The sequence below is a fragment of the Desmodus rotundus genome, chromosome 9 (genome assembly GCF_022682495.2).
Source record: "Desmodus rotundus isolate HL8 chromosome 9, HLdesRot8A.1, whole genome shotgun sequence".
Taxonomy (NCBI): domain Eukaryota; kingdom Metazoa; phylum Chordata; class Mammalia; order Chiroptera; family Phyllostomidae; genus Desmodus; species Desmodus rotundus.
Genome location: NC_071395.1, coordinates 62,920,044 through 62,936,151, shown reverse-complemented (window position 1 = coordinate 62,936,151; position 16,108 = coordinate 62,920,044). Strand labels below are relative to the sequence as shown.

Below are 16,108 nucleotides of genomic sequence, written 5' to 3'. Positions count from 1 at the left end.
CCCTTCGCTCCCTTGCTGGCTCCTTTGTCCTCAGGGAGGCTGTCACCCTGGTCCATCTTGCTCATTGGAGCCCCACCAGAATGTGAGTTTGTGAGTGGCAGGGCCTTCGTCTCCTTGGTTCTTCCCACTGCTGCCTCACCCCTTATGACACATGTCCCCTGTTAGAATAGAGCTCTCTTCAAGCACTCTGTCCTCAGGACCCCCAGAACCTAGGGGACCCCAAGGCTTTCGTCAGGCAGCCAGAGACTTTCACTGCTCCATGTCCAAACACACACTCCATCCATGTTCAGCAGGAACCAGTTACAGAGGGATGGCCCTCATCCCTATTCCCTCAGGAATGTGGAGTGAAAAATCTCAGGGAGGAATTGTTAAGCAGGGCAAGAATCTCAAGGTCTGGGCCATTCTTACTAAATGCTATTCTTGCCTATGCTGTTAAAATGTAGCACAGTATTTTACAAAGCAGCTTTTACGAAGTAACAGGATGAGTTTGATAGAAACTCAAAGGATAAATGTAGTCAACTGCAAAAAAGAAATCAACACGTAATCGACCAAATAGTGTATATGAGCAAAGGCTAAGCCTCCCTTCCCACAGACAGCGCTTTGGCTCTGAATCCTGTAGTTCATAAATCTACCTTCCCAGAGCAGTGGCTTCCCTGAGTCCAGCAACATTTCCATGGCTTTAAATGGGGGGGGAGTGGCCGGGCGGGCACAAGATTTGGGTGACCCTGAGTGGATGGAGGGAGAAATATTAAATGCGCGATACAAACCATGGTGAGTGCTGAGACAACTGGAGCAATGTTAGCAGAAGCTAGGACCTTCTGGGCAGCCAGCGAGCAACTGTTATTTGAGCAACGTCCTGACAGAACCGTGGGGGTTTTGAAGCATTCACCTTGCTCAGTGAGTGCCTCAGACCCTTTTCCCTTGACAGCTGGGTGACTGGGGTGCCAGGTACTGCCCCTCCGTGGGCCTGTTTCCCAGCCTCACACCCAGGAGCGGTGGCTTGCTTTATGGATTGTTGCGGTTCCTTCCAAATTTAATAAACTTTTCGGAGACGAGGGTCCCAAAAGCCCCTCTAACCTCACTCGGAAGCTGCTTGGCCCCAGCTGGACACTCATTCAGAACCCAGGGGCGGGGACCCTCGTCTGAGTCCCCGGCGTCGGCGCTTTAACTGAGACTAGCGGAAGCCCTTCGCCCACGTCCAGCAGGCTCCTCCCACTGCTGTCCCCGCGGTAGCGCCACAGCGACATCGCGTGGCCAAGGGCTATCTGTATCGCTTGGCTTCCCAAGCGCTTACCTAAGTCGGATGCGCCCCCGGGTGCTACCACAACCCTGCTAAACTCCACAGCATGGGCCCACACCGCCCCTCCCCCCGCCCGCCCCAACCCCGCGCCCAGCGCCTCGCGTGCCGTCCCAGCATTCCCATAGCGAGGAAGAGCCACTGGCTGCGCCTGCGCACCGCCACCCACAGGCACACGCTTTCGCAAATTCCCCGCTTCCAAGAAACTTGTCCCGCGTGCCACGCCGTCTGTTTCCAGAGCAACTAGGGCGCCAACTAACAGATGCGCGCGCAACCTGGGTGGTTTACCCCGCGTTCCCTTTACGATGGCCGCCGGGGTCCCCAGCGTCTTTCTACTCATGGTCAACGGGCAAGTGGAGAGCGCCCAGGTGAGCGGCCGTCGTCCCTGCCCGGGCACCGCAGGCTCCCCCGGGGGGCAGTCCCGCAACCTCAGGGGCTGCTTTTTTGCCCCAAAGAGGCGTGTCATTCCTCAGGCAGGGGAGGGGAACCAGCATTTGAGAATCTTGGCTCAAGATTGCTAGAAATCCTTAACCCCGATGTGAGCGTGTGGAAACACATCGAAAGATTGACCTAGTACCGAGGCCACACACGGCCAAGTTGTGGCCCCCGGCTCGTGCGCACTTTACTGAGGAGCCTAACGCGGGTAGAACCGGCGGAGCCTAGGCGCGGCCGGAGCTGATGGAGTCGGGGGCGTCCGCGCCGCCTCACGAGCGCAGTGATTGCCCCACACTCCGAACTCTCAGATCCTGAACTTGAGTTAGATTGGAGGTGATGTGGTTAATCTTATCCAACGATGGTGGTGTCCTGGAATGATACAGGGAGGATGTGCCTGTCAGATGCGAGGGTACACCACTCCCCCTACACCCCTACACTTTATAAGAACCATTTGTTTATTTACATATATATGGTTTTTTTTTAAGTTTCAGCAGGTATTCGCTTTGTGCCAAACGCGGTGCTCAGCACTGCTCGTTCAATCTTCACAACAACCCTGTGAAATAGGTATTATTGGCGTGCCCATTTTACAAATGGAAAAACTTGCCCAAAAGATGTGGCAAAACTGGGATGTGAAGCCAGGTCTTTGTAATGACGGAGCTTCACTGCACTGCCCTTTCAGAGGCTCCACTGGGCTGGGTGTGTGTGCACTCTAAGCTCCCATCCCAGGCCCGTTCTGCCTGCCCTTCTGCTCTGGGCCCCTCCCACTCTTCAGGCCTTCAGCTGCAGCTGTGCACAGAAGTTGGGTCATGGCAGCACCACAGGTTCTCAGACCTTCAGTTCCACACCATTTCCTTAGATCTCCTCTGTGCCCACCCCTGTGTCAGGCACTGGGGCACAGACAGGCATCATGCCTGTTCTTTGCTCACAGTCTAATGGGGTTAACAAGAGTGAACACAGGCAAATGCTTTGATGGAAGGAAGCACCAGGGGCTGAAGGAGCCAGGAGAGGGCCCTCAAGACAGCTTGGAAGTTAGGGCAGCTTCCCTGAAGGGAAGGTCTTGGAGGATGGGCAGGAGGTTGCCAGATGAAGGAATGGGAAGGGCATGTGAGACAGAAGATAGAGCCTGTGCAAAGGCCTGGGGACAGCAGCAGCTCCAGACTGTCCCTTGGACTCCTAGCCCCAGCGCTGAACTCCACTTTCACATCTGTGGCTGTTGCTCACATCCCAACCCCGGTGTCTCGTGTTCAGAATTACTACTGGCTTGTACGTGCCTAGCTAACACATTGGCCTCAGCATGAGTTCCTGTAACACAGAAGCTGTGTGTGTGTGCTTGTTTCCACAGTTCCCTGAGCACGATGATCTCTACTGCAAGTACTGCTTTGTGTATGGTCATGACTGGGCCCCCACAGCGGTAAGCTGGCCTCCCTCACAGCTTTCATGACTTGGAGTTTCTGAAGGTGCTGAACACACCTCTTCCCCTCCCAATTCAGAAACATTTGAAAAGTAAACACTGAGTTCAGAAGGGACCCAAAATGAGTTTGTTCTCGGTGAAGTTGGAGTGGAGAATGCAAACAGCAATGGGCTCACTGCTCCATCCCCGAGGCTGAGCTCACTCCCTGCCCTGTCCTGGGAGCTTGCACGTGGCGGCAAACAGATGTATGGGTAGTGCAGACAGGCCCCAGAATGCCAGCCCGGGCGTGGTCAAGACACTCTGGGCCAGTCTGTTGGCTGACCTCCTCAGACTGTGGGGAGGACTCAGGAGCTCTCCTTTCAAGACTTCCCAAGGAACAGTCCCTTTGCTCCAGGACAGCGTCAGCCTGGACCACACTGTACTGTTTGCAGAGCTCTTATTTAGTCCTCATAGCAGATGAGGACACGGAGGCCCAACTTATTTAACCTCCTGAGTCTGTTTCCTCTTCTGTACAACTGAGATGACAATACTTATTTTCCATCTACCCATTGACTGAATAACTGCTTATTAAGAGTCTTCTGGGTGCTGGCGATAGATACAGTGATGAGCAAGGCCAGACAGAAGTCCCTTACTCCCTCGAGTGTACATTCTCCTTGGGAGTCACGCAGTAGGTAGTAAACATTCTAGTACGTTAGCCAGGAGTCAGGGCTGCAGAGAAAATAAAGATAGGAAGGGGAGATGGGACAGATGAGAGAGACTGGAATCGAGATACGGTGGTCAGGGAAGGCCTCGCTGGGAAGGTAACGAGTGCAGACCTGAAGGAAGCGAGGGCACAATCCATGTGGCATCTGTGGCGAGAATGTGCCAGGCAGAAGGAACAGAGAGTGAGGGGCCCTGAGGCAGGAGTGAGCCTGGTGTGTTTGAGGACTCATGAGGCCAGTGTGGCTGGTGAACAGAGCGAGCAAGAAGAGTGATTGGGGATGAAATAGGAAGGTCACAGGCAGATCTTAGAGGGCGTGGTAGGTCAGAATAAGGACTATGACCCTTACATGGGGTGGGATGGTACCCAAAGAGTTTTGAGCAGAGAGAAAAGGTAATCTGACTTGTGTTTTTAAAGGATCCTTTTGGCTTCTTAGTTCAGAGGAGACTGTGGGGGAGCAAGGGCCAAAGCAGGGAGACCATCAATTATAAACAGGTGGGAGAAGATTGCACTGTGGACAAGGGGAAGCAGTGAGGAGGTGGTTGGATTTCAAGTATATTTTGAAGTTGGAGCCAACAGGTTTTCCTGTTGGACAGATGAGGGGCATGTGAGAAAGACGAGTTAGGAATAATGCCAAGCTTTCAGCCTGGGCACTTGGAAGTAGAGTTGCTATTCAGTGAGAAGACTGGATAGAGCAGATTTGGGAGAACTTGGCAGTGGAGCCGGGGCAAGGACCAGGCTGGAGGTGATGAACTTAGGAATTGTACACCCGAAGACCGCACTGAAAGCCCGGAGACTGAGGAGATCCCAAGTGCAGATAGAGAAGCATCCAAAGGCTGAGCCTCAAGACGCTTCTGCTCAAAGAAGGTTGCACGAGACCTATAGAGCAGGGGCCTCTTGGAGGAGGAAAGACCCAAAGACATGAAGTGCCCCAGAAACCAGGTGGAAGAAGGATGTCAGGAAGTGACTGGCTATATCAGATGCTGCTAGTGGGCCAAATAAAATGAGAACAGAAGTAACCATAGATGTCGAGGTCCCTGGTATCATTTACAGAAACACTTTGGTAGAGTGGAGACCAGTAGTCAGACTAGAGTGGGTTCACAAAAGAAAAACAAAGGAATTGGAGCCAGTGAGTGTCGACAACTCTTGCAAGGAGCCTGACACTAGAGGTGGGCAAGCACGGGCTGACGGGTGGAGGAAGAGGTGGGGTCAGCGAGTGTTGCCATGCGATGGAGAAAATGACGTGCACATGCACACTGATGGGAAGCTGGCGCCGCAGGAGAGGAACGACCTGCTGGGGCCGCTCCTTCAGGAAGGCAAACGGGGATGAGTTCTCGCACCCAGGCAGAGGTGGCCCTTTAAAGGTGACATTAAAAGACCTAGGAGCTGCTCCTGTACCTCTCAGTGCCCTTTGTTTGGAAGTCAGTGTTTTGGCAGAAGGTAGTGAAAAAAACAGCCCTCCCACCTGCCTGCCCAGGAAAGGGGAGTGTGTGACTGCCTGGAGCTTGGACACTAGCTGTCAGTGTCATTGTCCTCACAGGGTCTGGAGGAGGGGATCTCCCAGATCACATCTAAGAGCCATGATGTGCGGCATGCGCTGGTGTGGAACTTCCCCATTGACGTCACCTTTAAAAGCACCAACCCCTTTGGCTGTGAGTCTTCTGGGACCCTGTAGGAACCAGGGGGAGGTACCCCAGGGCAGTCTCAGCTTCATCCTGCTCTCTGCCATCAGCTCTTGGTTGCCCATCACTTGCCCCAGCCTTGTAACGTGCTTGCACCACCTGGCCATTTCCCTCCACATCTTCCTCCTGCCACCCTAGTTCACTGCCAGGCTATGCAGCGGACAGTTTGGAAGTTCAGAGCGCATCAGGTGAGGCCCCTGCCTGAAGCCTTGGATGGCTCTGCCTGGGAAGGGCAGAGCCTGGTGTCTAGAGCTGCAGTGACCTGGAGAGCTGACCCTGAGGTCTCATCTCTCCATCATGTGGTGTGCTCCAGCAAAACCAAGCCACCTGCTCCTCCTGTGCAAGTCCCTCACGTCCCCTCTTCTGAGCTGTGGCTCATGCCATTCCCCCGGCCCAGGATGTCTTCCCACATCCTACCTCTGACCTTCCCTAAGGCTTGCAGTATTTACTTTCTACCTTGTCTGGTAGTTATTTTTCACTTTCACTCAAGCACCTACTCTGTGCAAAGCCTGGGGTTAGCTCTATAGGAGCTATGAATGCTCTCCCTATGTGGGCTTGTCCAACTTCCCTGATCCTATCTGGTGTAGGTTACTCTCCATTTCTTTTCCCATGTTAGGAAACACTCAAAAAGACATCACTTGCCTTCAGCTTTACACCTAGTAGCTGAGCATGGATTTGATTTCAATAGTCCAGGCCTTTCTGCTGCATGTGACCAGGCCCAGGCTTACTGGGTAGAGAGGGCCTGGAGCAGGGCAGCCTGGTGGCTGTCCTGGGCAGGGCTCACTGTCCTGTCATTCTGCATGAGTAAGACACTCCACAGGCTTCCTGGAATGGGGCACTGATAATGACCAACTTCCTCTTGCTGAGGACAACTAGGACAGGCAAATAAAATATTAAAAGACAAAAATGAAATCCCAGCTACTTGAGGACATCAGACAGCTAGCAAAGCAGTGATTTACCAGGCGGCCTCTATGAGAAGACCAATCCAACAGAGGCAACTAAGGGGAAGGGCGAGACTTCCGATAGCCTCTCTGGGTGCAGGGCACAGGACTTAGTACTCAGAACTTCATCAGGGGCTGGGTGGAGGGCCTCAGGTACATCCTTTCGACGTGGGCCAAGGCCTCAGAGAGCTGTGCCCTATGATGAGGAAGGAGTGAATGGAAGCAGACCACCCCACAGAGGCTGCAGCCCCACTCCTGACCATTCCAGACTCTGAACATGGTTGCAAAACTCCCAAAATGCAAATGGCTTATAGCAGGATACAAAAGATGATAATGAGTAAGCAGCGTTTATTTTAGAAATAGAAAGCTTGAGTAACGTCTAAAATCAACCAGTGCGATTTACCACATTACAAAGAAGTCATGATCATCCCCATAAATGAAGAAAATGTGATAAAACTCAGCATCCATTCATGATAAACACTTAGCAAACTAGGACTAGAGGGGAACTTCCTTAATCTGATAAAGGCCAGCTACAAAAAATGTAGAGCTAACATCACTTTTTTAGTGAACTGTCGAAAGATTTCCCCTCTGAGATCGGGATGATTGCTGTCACCAATAATTGTACAAATAAAAGGTATAAGAATTAGAAAGGAACAAAACTCATTCACAGGTGTGATTATGTAGAATTTATAAAATAAGCTACAAATAAACTATTAGAATTAATACATTGGCATGAATGCCATTTATAAGGTTAACATTACAAGAATCAGGTACTTTTTCTATAAGAGTAAATAGAATATTTTGTGTAAAAAATAGAAAATGATATTTCAAAAATAAATTCTTTATAGTAATATCAAAATATAGCTTACTCTACCAGATGCCAAGCTTTAATTGTAAAGCACAGAAAGTATCATGTTGGCACGAGGACAGACACGCTGACCCACAGTGCACACCACGCCTGCGCCTGTGTAGTCGATCTGTGGTGAAGGGCCACTGCTGAGCAGCAGGAGAGTTGTATTTTTCTGTGCGTGTATCTGTGAGTCTTTTTTTAAATTTATTTTTATTTTTTAGAGGGGAAGAGAGGAAGAAAGCAATGGAGAGATACATCAATGTGTGGTTGTCTCTCATGTGCCCCCTACTGGGGACCTGGCCCGCAACTCAGGCACATGCCCTGACTGGGAATCAAACCAGCAACCCTTTGATTCTCAGGCCAGCGCCAATCCACTGAGCCACACCAGCCAGGGCTTGAGAGTCTTTTTAATAAATGGTGCTGGGACAATCAGATGCACACAGGGGATAAATAAAACCTTATCTGTACTTCACAGTACACATCCACAAAAGTCAATCCCCAATGGGCATATAAGGTGAAGGTGAAAAGCAAAGTTAGCCTCAGGAAGATAGCCTGGGACACAAGAGCCTCAATGTCAGGGTAGGGAAAACTTTAAAGAACATCCATAGACTTGACTGTTAGAGTTAAGGGCTTCTGTTCATGGAAAGGCATTAAGAGTGAAAAGCAACAGAATTCACATACATTATGAATCCATGAGAGAAAAAGCAGCATAAGACTTGAGCAGGCACTTCCAAGTGACTGAGAAACAGAACAAGGTCTCTGCTTTTAGTAAGAACAATTACAATCAAGAAAAATGCAAATTAAAGCTAAAGTGAGCTGCCCCATTCACTCCTCAGAACAGCTTAACTTATACAGAGCACAGCGAGCTCCAGCGAGGATGCAGAGGAGTGGGGTGTGCATTATCCTTTAAGACTGAACGAATGCAAACCCTGGTGCTTCCCTTGGATATGTGCCCAACAGAAACGTGTGCACACATGTGACCAGAGCTTGTACAAGAGGAGTAGAGTGTCCCTGGCCTCAGCATCTGTGAGAGCCCCGGAAGAGGAACAGCTCATGTGTGTGTCAGCATGGGACAGGCCAAGTCCTGCGGTCTGAATGAGTCTCACAAATGTGTGGAATTAAAGAAGTTGGATACAAAAATATACTGCATGATTTCATTTATATAAAGTCCAAAAACATGGATAGAACCCAAGCACCCACTTGTTTGGGCTGCATTCTTTGTCAATGAAATCTTAGGTGGCCTCATAAAATTGAGAATAGTGGTTACCTTGCGGGGAGCTACAGGAAGTGTGCAGACCATCCCTGACACCTATTGAACACAGATTCCCTCTTTCAAGTGTCCTAGAGAGGAGGGGGCAGGAGGGAAGGAGTTGCCTGAGGCTAGTGCCTAGCCTGTCACCTGGGCAATGATCTCTCCCTCTCCCCCTTGCATCCAGGGGATACCTCCAGATGGAGGTGAAAGGACCTGAGATGCCTTGCTGGGAACGGATGTAATTGTTAATATTTTAAAGGAGAGTGCATGGAGGGCCTTTGCTTTCTCTCTAAACTTTCCCACAGATAACCCCAAACCAGTCCCTCCCCCAGGTGTCATGTGCTTAAATCCGACTGCTTCCATCCGAAAGGAAGCTCCCAGGAGCAGGCTCTCGGCACAGTTCACAGCTGTTCCCTGTGCCTTGAATGGGACCTCTGCAGACACTTCTGTGTATGTCTAATGACAGAACCAGGGCAGAATCCTGGCTCTGTGACCCCTGGGGCATCTGGGCCAAGCCAGGGGCCTGCCAGCAGGTTCTGGTTCCCACCCCCACCCCCCACCTCCCTGGGTCCTGAGTTGGCAGAAGCCCTTGGTGCAGAAGGGGTCCTCTGTTTCCCCAGCTCTGGCAAGCCCCGCCCCCGAGGGCTGTGAGCACCTTCCTCCTCCTGTGCCCAACACCTTCCCTGGGTTTCCACATGCTGAGCCCCGCCTTGTCCTTCTCCAGGGCCGCAGATTGTGCTCAGTGTGTACGGACCGGATGTGTTCGGGAACGACGTGGTCCGAGGCTACGGGGCAGTACACGTGCCTTTCTCCCCTGGCAGGTAGGTCCTCCCTCTGGCCCACTCTCCCAGCCACAGCCCACCCCTCACTGGGCCATGCTGGCTCAGGGACCTGGGAATCCCCAGCAGGGCTTTCCTGGGACAGACTTTGCCTCTAGGCCAGGGATGTGCTAGGTGCTCCAGGAGCCTAGCACATGCCCTGCTGGTGAGGGCACAGCTCTTAGGTGGAAGGAAACCCAAGTGGGTGAGGTTCCTGCTGCCACCCAAGCACCACGGGCCAGGAAGGGGTGCCAGAGGCCCCAGTGGGGCATGCTGGGCCATCCTGGGAGTCCCGGGCAGTCAGGGCCTGGGATTCAGACACCCACTCCTTCTTCTCTTCCCCACTTCCCTGTCCCGCAAGCCCTCACCAGTGCCTCCTGTGCCCAGCTCTGCTAGCGTCAGAGGACACAGGTGTGCCAGCCATGTGTGCCCACGGGGGCTCTGCCCTCAGGAGCCCCCAGAGTCGCACACTTACAGGCAGAGACCCAGCTCTCCTAAGCACAGTTAACAGGGCATAGAGAGAGAGTGTTCTGGGTAGCAGAGGAGGGCCAAGGCCAGCTGGCCTTAAAGGACGGGTGTCCATCCGGAGAAGGCGGCGGGGGGGGGGGGGGGGGGTTGGAGAAGAGGAGCAGCGGTGGACTGCGTACCTGCCCCAAGTGTCACTGTTAGAACCAAAGGTGCTGGATGCCCGGTAGGGAGGGTCCCGGAAGGGAAGGACAGGACCCCAGGCTCTGAGGAGGAGGCTGGACTGGGCAGGTGGCCACAGTGGGGGTAGGTCCAGGGCTTTGTCAGAGGCTTCCTGGAGGAAGAGCATCTAAGTTGGGCCTCGAAGATGGCAGAGCATTAGGACATTTGGAAGAGGAGGAGGTCTCTCTGAGGGACACAGTGGGGGCCGGGACCTTAGGTTTGAGGTTTGTGACCCTTGACATCCTTCTAACCCCTGAAAAGAAACTAAACCCTAATGAGACTGAGCTCTTCAAGGTTGGGCCCGGTCCACTGCGCCTGCCGAACCCAGGCACGTGGGTGCAGTCAGGGGGCCGGCCTGGTCAGCCTCTGCCCTGGCGCAGAGTTCCATCGCCTGGTACTCAGCCCTTCCGTCTGCAAAAACATTTGTTTCAGGCACAAAAGGACCATCCCCATGTTTGTCCCAGAATCTACATCCATACTGCAAAAGTTTACAAGGTGAGGCTTCTGCCCGTCACCCAGCCCTGCCTTCTGACCCAGGTAGTCGGAGTGGAGAGAGGGAGGTCACATCCGTCCCTCAATCTGCCAATGACATTATCAGGTGTTCAAGCTGCTGCGGCTTTGGGGGACAAACGGAAGTGAGTTCTGTGGAGTTACTGAGGGTCACTGGCCTCCCCTCAGGCACGGTTCGAGCAGCGTAAGGCCAGGCAGCTGTGCTCTGTGCCCCGTTAAGTCTTCGTGTCAGGAAGGGAAACTTCTGTCGGAGTGGAAAGTGCTCACGACGTCACGGAGCGCTGAAATGGTACGATATAAGAGGGTATGGCAGTAAGAGCCAATTACCTGGACGGCAGTAGTGATCATGATAGGGACTCCTGTCGGTCAGGTGGTAAGGGCCTTCACACCTGGGAGCCTCCTTGAGGGTGAATCCAGGGTGAATCCGAGCAGAGACTAAGCTGAGGTGAAGAGCCAGCTGGGAGCCCTGGAAGAACGAACGCCCCAGGCAAGAGGAACAGCCTGTGCGAGGCACTCAGGAGTGCGTGAACTTAGCCTATTAGGAGCAGCTGGGGGTAGGTATGGTTCGGATGTGGTGAGCAAGGGGGAAGGGGGCCAGGTAGACAGAGCCTCAGGCCTTTTGCCACTCACCACATGCAAGTAGCAGAGGGAGGGCCAACCAGGCCCTGGCTGACTGACCCAGGGCTACAAGCCACTGCTGCTCCCCCACAGGTCATCCAGAAATGGCTAGACAAGGGGAGAGGGAGGGGCCCTGGGTTCCAGGGCGGTAGCTGGCAGACAGCCCCTGCAGGCCTGGCCAGTATCCAGGAGAGACCTGGGCAGGGGGCAGTGCTGGGCCTGAACTGAGGAAGCCTCACCGAGTTGTGAGGCCTGGGAGGGGACAATTTGGATGCCTACTGCCCCTGGAAGCCCCTCTGGGAGGCCACCCTGATGGGAAGGGGCCTATTAGCCAGATGCCCTGGGCCAGCGTAAACTGGAGGTGACAACCTCCATCCCACAGGGCTGCTAGGGAAGCAGGGGCAGTGCCTGTGCAGCGGGGTGCGGGCTAGGCCTGTGGGAGTCCCCTCAGCTACCCTGGCCTGGGTGCTGGCGCTGCTGCGCGTCCTCCATCTCGGAGGGAAGGCTTCTGGCCTTCCCCCGATGAAAGGACTCTTGCTGAGGAAGTCAGACCTCGAAGCCTGCAAAGCTGTCCAGGTTTTTGCCAATGCCTCGGGGCAGCTCTCACCTGGGCTAGGCCGAATGTGCTTGGGTCACAGACACTGAGGACGGGGCTGGTGAGTAAAGGCAGTGTGGTGACAGAATCTGCCCTGACAAGGGTCCCTGGAGGCCACGGGGTAGCTAGCTCCAGCTGCCAGGCTCTCCACAGCTCCCCCGTCTCTGTTGTCCCACTGCCTCCCCAGGGGCCCCTCCTCTGTGCAGGGTCCGTTTGCCGTGGCCGCCATAACAACTTACCATACACTTGATGGCTTAAAACAACAAAGTGATTTTCTCTCAGTTCTGAGAGCCAAAGCGCAGAGTCAGCACTGCTGGGCTGTAACCGAGGTGTGCAGGGCCATACCCCCTCTTCCAGACTCCAGGGGAGCATCCCCCCCAACCTCTGGTGTCGTGTCTACAGCCTTCCCTGGCACGTGGCCGCATCACTACCTCTGTGCTCACATGGCACCTGCCTCTCCTGTGGACACTCCTGGTGGCATTAAATGCCCACCTGGATGACCCAGGGTAATCTTCCCATGTTAAGGGCCTTGCCTAAACCACATGTGCAAAGACCTTTTTTTTCCAAGTAAGGTCACATTTGTAGGTTCCAGGAACTGGGACCTGGCATCTTTGGGGCCATTATTCAGCCTATGACAGTACCTCCAATCTAGTCTTCACACAGCAACAAAAAAGGTTTTCCTAAAACACAACTTTAGAAATTACTCAGGCACATCTCTGTGTTTTGGATTAATTTCAGTGAGGTTTCCAGGCCCCCGTGTTCTCTGCCTCCCTGACCTTGTGCCCTCTCCCTCTCCCTGGCCTCAGTTTCCCCAGCCTGCCAGGTCCTTCCCTGCTTTGGGCCCTCACCTGGAACGCTGTCCCTTGAGAAGTCTGCCTCTTCTCCCACCCCAGCCCACCAGCAGTGGCTGCAGCCACTCTTTGTGCCTCACTGGGGTCGTGCCAGGCTCGTTCCTCCTTCCACATGGGAGGCCCCCAGGCCACCCAGAGGCCCGCCCCTGCTGCCCATGTAATTCCCAAAGCAGGTGGCCTTGGGACAAAGCCCGAGTCTGCCTGACCCACCGAGCTGGGAATAGTGCCCCATATTTGTTTCCAGCTCAGTGGGCGTGTCGGAGGCCAGGCCGTGCTCCAGAGGGAGCTGCCCGGCTCCCTGGGGTCTGGAACCAGAGGGGTGGGGACAGCAGGGAGGCCCCTGTGGGGGACTTGGGGCCAGTGGCCTCCTTGGGCTCCTGGAGGGGAAGGGAGACAGCAGGGGAGCCAGGGCTCTATCGCTGGTGCAGGGCCTGGTGTTGGTCAGCACAGAGCAGGCCTGTCCTTGGTGTGCCCCAGAGTAAGAATCCCAGATAGTAAGTGAGGCTCACATTTTCTGTGGCAGTTGACAAAGTGCCTCCACCTCAGAGCCCATGAGGTAGGTACCATTATCATCTCTATTAGTATCAAGAATAGTGGGGTTCAGAGATGAGAAGTAACTTGTCCTGGATCTCACACTATTAACAGCACAGTGGAAAGCCCAGATGTGGCACGTTTTGCTGGACTTTGGGATGGGGCCTTCTCCCAAGGAGGTGGGGGTGGGGGGTGGGAATCACACTGGCCCCAGGTCTCCCACCCCTCCCCTACCTCAGCTTCTATCCTGTCTGGTATTTCCAGCTGGGTTCAGGATGTGCATCTGCCCCCCTCCAGCCCCAAGTCTCCTCGGCCCTCACTCCTGGTGAATCAAGGCCGCGGAGGACTGGCTGTAATGGGAAAGCTGGCACCCAGCTGGCTGGGTGTGGGGGAGCTGCAGGGGCTCGCAGCCCTCCTGACAGACACCACCTCTGTCCACCTCGCCTGGCCTTGGACAGGTGGAGGGAGGGTGCTGGGGGAAGCATCTTTGCAGGGCCCGGCCTGGGGATGGGGAGGGTAGGGGAGCTGCTGGTTCCTGATACAGGAGAGAGCCCATGCTTAGTGTGTGTCTGTGGGGTCCCTGGGCCACGGCCACATTCACCTACTGTTCTCCTGTCTTCCCAGCTGGTTCATGGGGCGGCGGCCTGAGTACACAGACCCCAAGGTGGTGGCTCAGGGTGAAGGCCGGGAAGGTAAAGCTGGAGCCCCCGACCCCACCCCTGTGCCCACAGACAGGTGGGAGCCTGGGAGGGACTGGGGGAACCCCCTGGAGACAGACGGGGTGGGTGCCGGAAGGCCAGGCTGCAGCAACAGGGCTGGAGTTTCTCAGAGTGTCGACCAGGAACAGGTGTGGCTGGAGGCATTGGGGATCTGCCGTGTCTGTCTGCCCTGGAACAGCCCCTCCCCTTCCCGGCCAGTGCGGGTCAGGCCCTGTCATCCCCGTTTCACAGGAGACACCCCCGGAATGGATGCCCAGAGCAGCCTGGCCATTCCTGCCCCAGCCCCGCTGATGCTCCATTCTGTCCCCAGTGACCCGCGTCCGCTCCCAGGGCTTTGTCACTCTCCTCTTCAATGTGGTGACCAAGGACATGAGGAAGCTGGGCTACGACACTGGGCCTGCAGACGTGCTGAGGGTCGAGGGGCAAGGCCTGCCCCAGGGCCTCCCTCAGTAGAGGTGTTGGCCCCTCCACCACCCACTGAGCTGGCTGGCCAGCCACCGGTCCACATGCCTGACTCAAGTGCAGCTGATTCGGGGGGTGGGGGGGCGTGGCATTTTTATGAAATAAATGGTTGCATTGTCACAGAACTCAGGCCTGGACTGCATCCTTTCCCCTTCAGGACCACGTGTCTCTCACTGCCAGCCTCTAGCACTTCCCGGGGATTGGAGTATGCATATCGGTGCAGCTCCTGACCACCAGCCTCCCTCAGCAACAAGGGGAATATCCTGTTAGCAGGAGGTGGATGGAGAGGCACCCGGCTGGCTCTCTAGCCCTCTGCCTGCCCCCTACTCCGCAGCATCCACCCGTTGGAAGCTGCTGGAGTTCCAGCTTCTTGCCAAGTCCCACAGCAGGAGGCAAAGGGGAACCTGGCTGCCCAGTACTCTGAACCCCAAGAGCTGTGTGTCCTCTGCACACAGGCCCCAAAGCACCCTCTCCCCCTGCCTGAGGCCTGAGACCGGGCCTTCTCACCTTCTCCCTACACACACCTGGCCCCGCAGAGGCAGCATCTGTCCCCTTCTCCTACCACGCACAACTTCAGGTGAACCCTCAAGGGGGACACAGCCTGCATACCATTGGGATTTAAGGGGAGCCACCAAGCACCTGCTTTGGCTCCTGTCAGCCCCTACCTCCTGGCTGGAAGACCACCAACCCCCGCCCCACACACTGCACTGGAGGCTGGAGGGAATCTGAACTTGCTCTAAGAGACCACAGAAAATGACCCTGGTCTGTCCTTTATCTTGGTTCATATCACCAGAAGTTTAACTGCTCAGGGGACCCCCATCTCTTGCCCCCAACTCTGGGTGCTCTGAAACTCAGAGCTTTCAGCCAAATTCCTGTGATCCCAGCCCTCTTGGATGACAAGCACCACCAACCCCCCCCCCCCAACCCCCGCCCTGCTGGCCCTTACTGAGACCCACACTGTCTCCTGCAACACCCAGCCCCCAACTCCCACATGCCACATGTCAGAGCTTGGAGGTGGGGCTTGTATCTTCCTCCCCATGGGCACCCCAGCCCAGTGCCCTCGACACCCAGCCATTAGACCACACTGCTGGTGTCCACTAAAGACGGGCTTGTCCCCGCCTCCAGGCACCCATGCAGGGCAGTACCACTGACCATGTGGGTGATCCTTCCCGAAGCTTGGCTTCTTCCTCAGCCTCCTCCCTTCCAAGGAACTTGATCTGTGCCCCTCAGTAGCTGCCCATGGTCAGGGCCTTTCTTGTGACCAATGACTAATGGTCTCTAAAATGTGCATCCAAGCGTCCCTTCCCTCCCTGTGTGCAGCTCTTTTCCTGTGGTCTCCAACAGTTTGCTCCATCAGGGCCTCTGAGCCACCAGCCAACCCCCTTCGCACTGACCGTCAGCCCTTCTTTCCTCCCTGCCCCGCCCAGTTTAGAATTCACAGTCAGCAATGCACCTTCTCTCTCTCTTTCCCAATAGGGCCACAGATGTGTTACCCAGATGACAGGAGATTCATCTGAAACCAGCTTTTCTCTGTGCTCCTAGAAAAATGCCTTCCAGGCATTTTGTGAGCTGCTGGCTGGCTGAGTGTAGACTCAGTGGAAGCTTTCCAGCTGCCTTCCAGGGGACCCAGGCTCTCCCCAGAGCCTCACTGTAGTACGTAGGGCCATCTTTGAAGAACACGTCATCGAGGTGTCCTGTGCAGGTCACTGTACTAACGCACCAGAGCAAGTCTGGTGGTAGGTGGTATGA

The 16,108-nt window shown here is 54.8% G+C and overlaps 1 protein-coding gene across 7 annotated transcripts; it reads left to right on the top strand.

The window, feature by feature from the left end:
• Positions 1 to 1,517: 1,517 nt before the first annotated feature.
• On the top strand, positions 1,518 to 14,484 carry B9D1 (B9 domain containing 1). 7 transcript variants are annotated; one of them, XM_045199248.2, is made up of 8 exons: positions 1,518 to 1,665; positions 3,075 to 3,143; positions 5,384 to 5,495; positions 9,293 to 9,389; positions 10,506 to 10,568; positions 10,752 to 10,872; positions 13,803 to 13,870; positions 14,208 to 14,342. In XM_045199248.2, exons 1-7 carry the CDS (start codon positions 1,603 to 1,605, stop codon positions 13,824 to 13,826), a joined length of 549 nt encoding a protein of 182 aa, XP_045055183.2. In that variant the 5' UTR covers positions 1,518 to 1,602; the 3' UTR covers positions 13,827 to 13,870; positions 14,208 to 14,342. The 7 variants fall into 7 exon arrangements, 6 of the variants coding, with proteins under 6 accessions (XP_045055183.2, XP_045055184.2, XP_024420567.1 ...); XM_045199249.2 differs by having other exon boundaries at positions 14,129 to 14,263; XR_006656152.3 differs by lacking the exon at positions 14,208 to 14,342 and having other exon boundaries at positions 10,672 to 10,872; positions 13,803 to 13,861.
• The last annotated feature ends 1,624 nt before the right edge of the window (positions 14,485 to 16,108 follow it).

Bases quoted from the DNA above. Each gene is read 5' to 3' on its own strand.
- B9D1 (XM_024564799.3), top strand. From the start codon at position 1,603: ATGGCCGCCGGGGTCCCCAGCGTCTTTCTACTCATGGTCAACGGGCAA. The intron at 1,666-3,074 runs GTGAGCGGCCGT...TTGTTTCCACAG, and splicing joins GGCAAGTGGAGAGCGCCCAG to TTCCCTGAGCACGATGATCT. The intron at 5,496-9,292 runs GTGAGTCTTCTG...GTCCTTCTCCAG, and splicing joins AAGCACCAACCCCTTTGGCT to GGCCGCAGATTGTGCTCAGT.